This window comes from Lactuca virosa, chromosome 4 (assembly GCF_052849685.1).
Source record: "Lactuca virosa cultivar CGN04683 chromosome 4, Lactuca_virosa_CGN04683_v6, whole genome shotgun sequence".
Lineage (NCBI taxonomy): Eukaryota > Viridiplantae > Streptophyta > Magnoliopsida > Asterales > Asteraceae > Lactuca > Lactuca virosa.
This window is the reverse complement of record NC_136429.1, coordinates 150,037,641-150,040,383: the sequence shown is the minus strand read 5'-3', so window position 1 is coordinate 150,040,383 and position 2,743 is coordinate 150,037,641. Positions and strand designations below refer to the sequence as shown.

The window sequence follows — 2,743 nt, the reverse complement described above, 5'->3', positions numbered from 1 at the left end:
CATGGCCAGGGAACTTCAGCAATTGAGACAAATGATCTCAAGCGTACCCGTGGTGGTCCAACCCATACAGGAAGCGTCTCCAACAAGTCACAGGATCTCGAGATTCGCTCCCGTAATAGCTGATACCGAAGTTCTTAAGCGCTTCCTAACTCCTAGCATGAAGCTATACGACGGAACTACGGATCCTGAGCAGCACATAGCGCAATACCGAGAAAGGATGGAGATCATTCCCATCCCAAGGCACTTGAAGGAAGATTGCCTATGCATAGGCTTTGGCTTAACCCTTACATGATCAACTCTCAAATGGCTGCTAAACGTTTCCCCATACTCTATCACTTCTTTTGCACACTTAGTCAATACTTTAGATAACCAATTTTCTTGCACCAGAACCTTCGAGAAGATCACTAGTGATCTCTATCGAGTGGTCCAGGATCCTAAGGAAAGACTTAGGGATTTCGTCAACAAGTTTGGCAGGGAAGCTCTGAGCATCCCCAACATCGACATGGCTACCGCTGTAGAAGCCTCTAAGATGGGACTAAGGAAGGACTCACCCTTCTACGAAGACCTTGTCATGACCCCATGCAAAAGATTGGATGAAGTCAGGTATCGGGCATTTAGGTTCATAAGACTTGAAGAGGACTAAGAAATAGATAAGAGAAGCAAACCCTCAAGTCAATATGAGAACCCCAATAGGAAGGCCGAATCCTCGACCCAAAGATCCTAGAAATTGAAGCCCTACTCCAAACCGTATCATCACAGGGTTAATGCCCTTGAAGATGAAGGAGAAGAAGAGGAGCTTCCTAAGATCACTGACTATTGTTTTTCTGTGGATGTTTCAGGCGTAATTCATGATATGCAGGATCTTGAAGACAAAGCGAGATGGCCAAAAAGGGAAAACAAATCCACCACTTGGAAAGACAATTCCAAATGGTGTGTTTACCACCAAGACTTTGGCCACATGACGGAGGACTGCATAGCCCTAAGAAAAGAAATCAGCTACCTCCTCAGTAAAGGACACCTCAAAGAGACCCTCAGAAGAAAAAGAGAAAAACCAAAGGAGAACAGCCAGGATGGTCACAGGATCCCAGAGAAACCAGGATCTCCACCCTCTGACGCCAAGATAATTAACGTTGTCTTAGGCAGATCTAACATCTGTGGTACTTCTTATTCTCAGGCTAAAAGACACGCCAAGGTCTCTAAAACAGAAAAGGAAGATAGACCATGGAAGAATACCATGATTAGCAGTGAAAAAGAAATCACATTTGACGTGACGGACATGGAAGGAATTCAGGATCCTCACCATGACAGAGTCGTGATAACACTGTACATGGCCAACCATTTCATCATAAGGATCCTTGTTGACAGAGGATCCTCGGTTAATATCGTACTCCTAGATGCAATAAAAAGGATGAACATCCCAGACTCATAAATAATCAAGAAATCCTTAGTCCTCATAGGATTTAGCGGGGAAACAAAACACACGATTAGGGAAATAAAGCTACCAATATACATAGAAGGGGTAAACTCTATACAAAATTTGTGTGTTATTGACAACTTATCTTCTTATAATGTGATACTAGGTAGACCATGGATCCACGATATGAAAGCGGTTCCATCAACATACTATCAGTGTGTAAAGTTGCCTACTCCATGGGGAACAGTGAAGATCATGGGAGATCAACAAGAATAGAAAGAATATTATAAGACCTCTATGAAATCCACAACCTAACCTCAACAAGCATAGCAATTAAGACATGGGGAACGACATGGTCTAGAAGCAAAGGAACATGATGTAGAAGAAATGCCCCTGGGCATCGAGGATCCTGAAGCTAAAGTCCTCATAGGATCCTCAATGTCTGAACAAATCGAGCAAGATCTGTTGAACTTCCTAAGAACCAGAAGAAAGACATTCGCATGGAAACATGAAGATATGACAGGTATAGACAAGAGTATTATTACTCATAAACTTAATATTGATCCTTCTTTCAGACCAATACACCAAAAGAGAAGGAAGTTTGCACCTGAAAGAATTCAGATCATCTAAGAAGAAGTAGAGAAGCTCCTCAAAACAGTGATGATCAAGGACGTAAAGTTCCCAAGATGTCTAGCTAACGTGGTTGTCGTACAAAAGAAAAACGACAAATGGCGAGTGTATGTATACTATACGGATCTTAATAAGGCTTGTCCTAAGGATCCTTTCCCTCTACCACACATTGACTCTATGATAGATGCAACTGCTGGGCATGAACTCTTAACCTTCATGGACGCTTCAACAGGATTTTAACAAATCCAGATAGAGCCATCCGATCAAGAAGATACAACATTCATAACACCAACAAGTATATATTGTTACACTACAATGCCTTTCGGTCTTAAAAATGCAGGAGCAACATATCAAAGACTGGTCAATCGGATGTTTACAGACAAGCTAGGGGACACGATGGAATTCTAAATTGACGACATGGTAGTAAAATCAATGAAAGTTGAAGATCATCTTAGAGATCTTAAGGAAGCATTTGACATCCAGGACGAATACAATATGAAGTTGAATCCGCTCAAATGCAATTTTGGGATGAAGTCGGGCAAGTTCCTTGGATATATGGTAACCAAGAGAGGAATAAAAGCAAGCCTGGAGAAAATCAAAGAAATCATTGAGCTGAAATCCCCATCTTCAACAAAAGACATCCAAAGGCTAACCGGAAGAGTAGCAGCACTCAACAGGTTCATATCAAGATCCTCAGAA

General features: G+C 41.8%; 1 protein-coding gene across 1 annotated transcript; it reads left to right on the top strand.

Annotated features, from left to right (window-relative positions):
* Positions 1-853: 853 nt before the first annotated feature.
* Positions 854-1,429, top strand: LOC145105215 (uncharacterized). The gene has a single exon (XM_079042345.1). The coding sequence runs from the start codon at positions 854-856 to the stop codon at positions 1,427-1,429; it is 576 nt and encodes a 191-aa protein (XP_078898471.1).
* The last annotated feature ends 1,314 nt before the right edge of the window (positions 1,430-2,743 follow it).

What these genes read in the sequence shown, in the direction of transcription:
- LOC145105215 (XM_079042345.1), top strand. Translation starts at nt 854, where the DNA reads ATGCAGGATCTTGAAGACAAAGCGAGATGGCCAAAAAGGGAAAACAAA.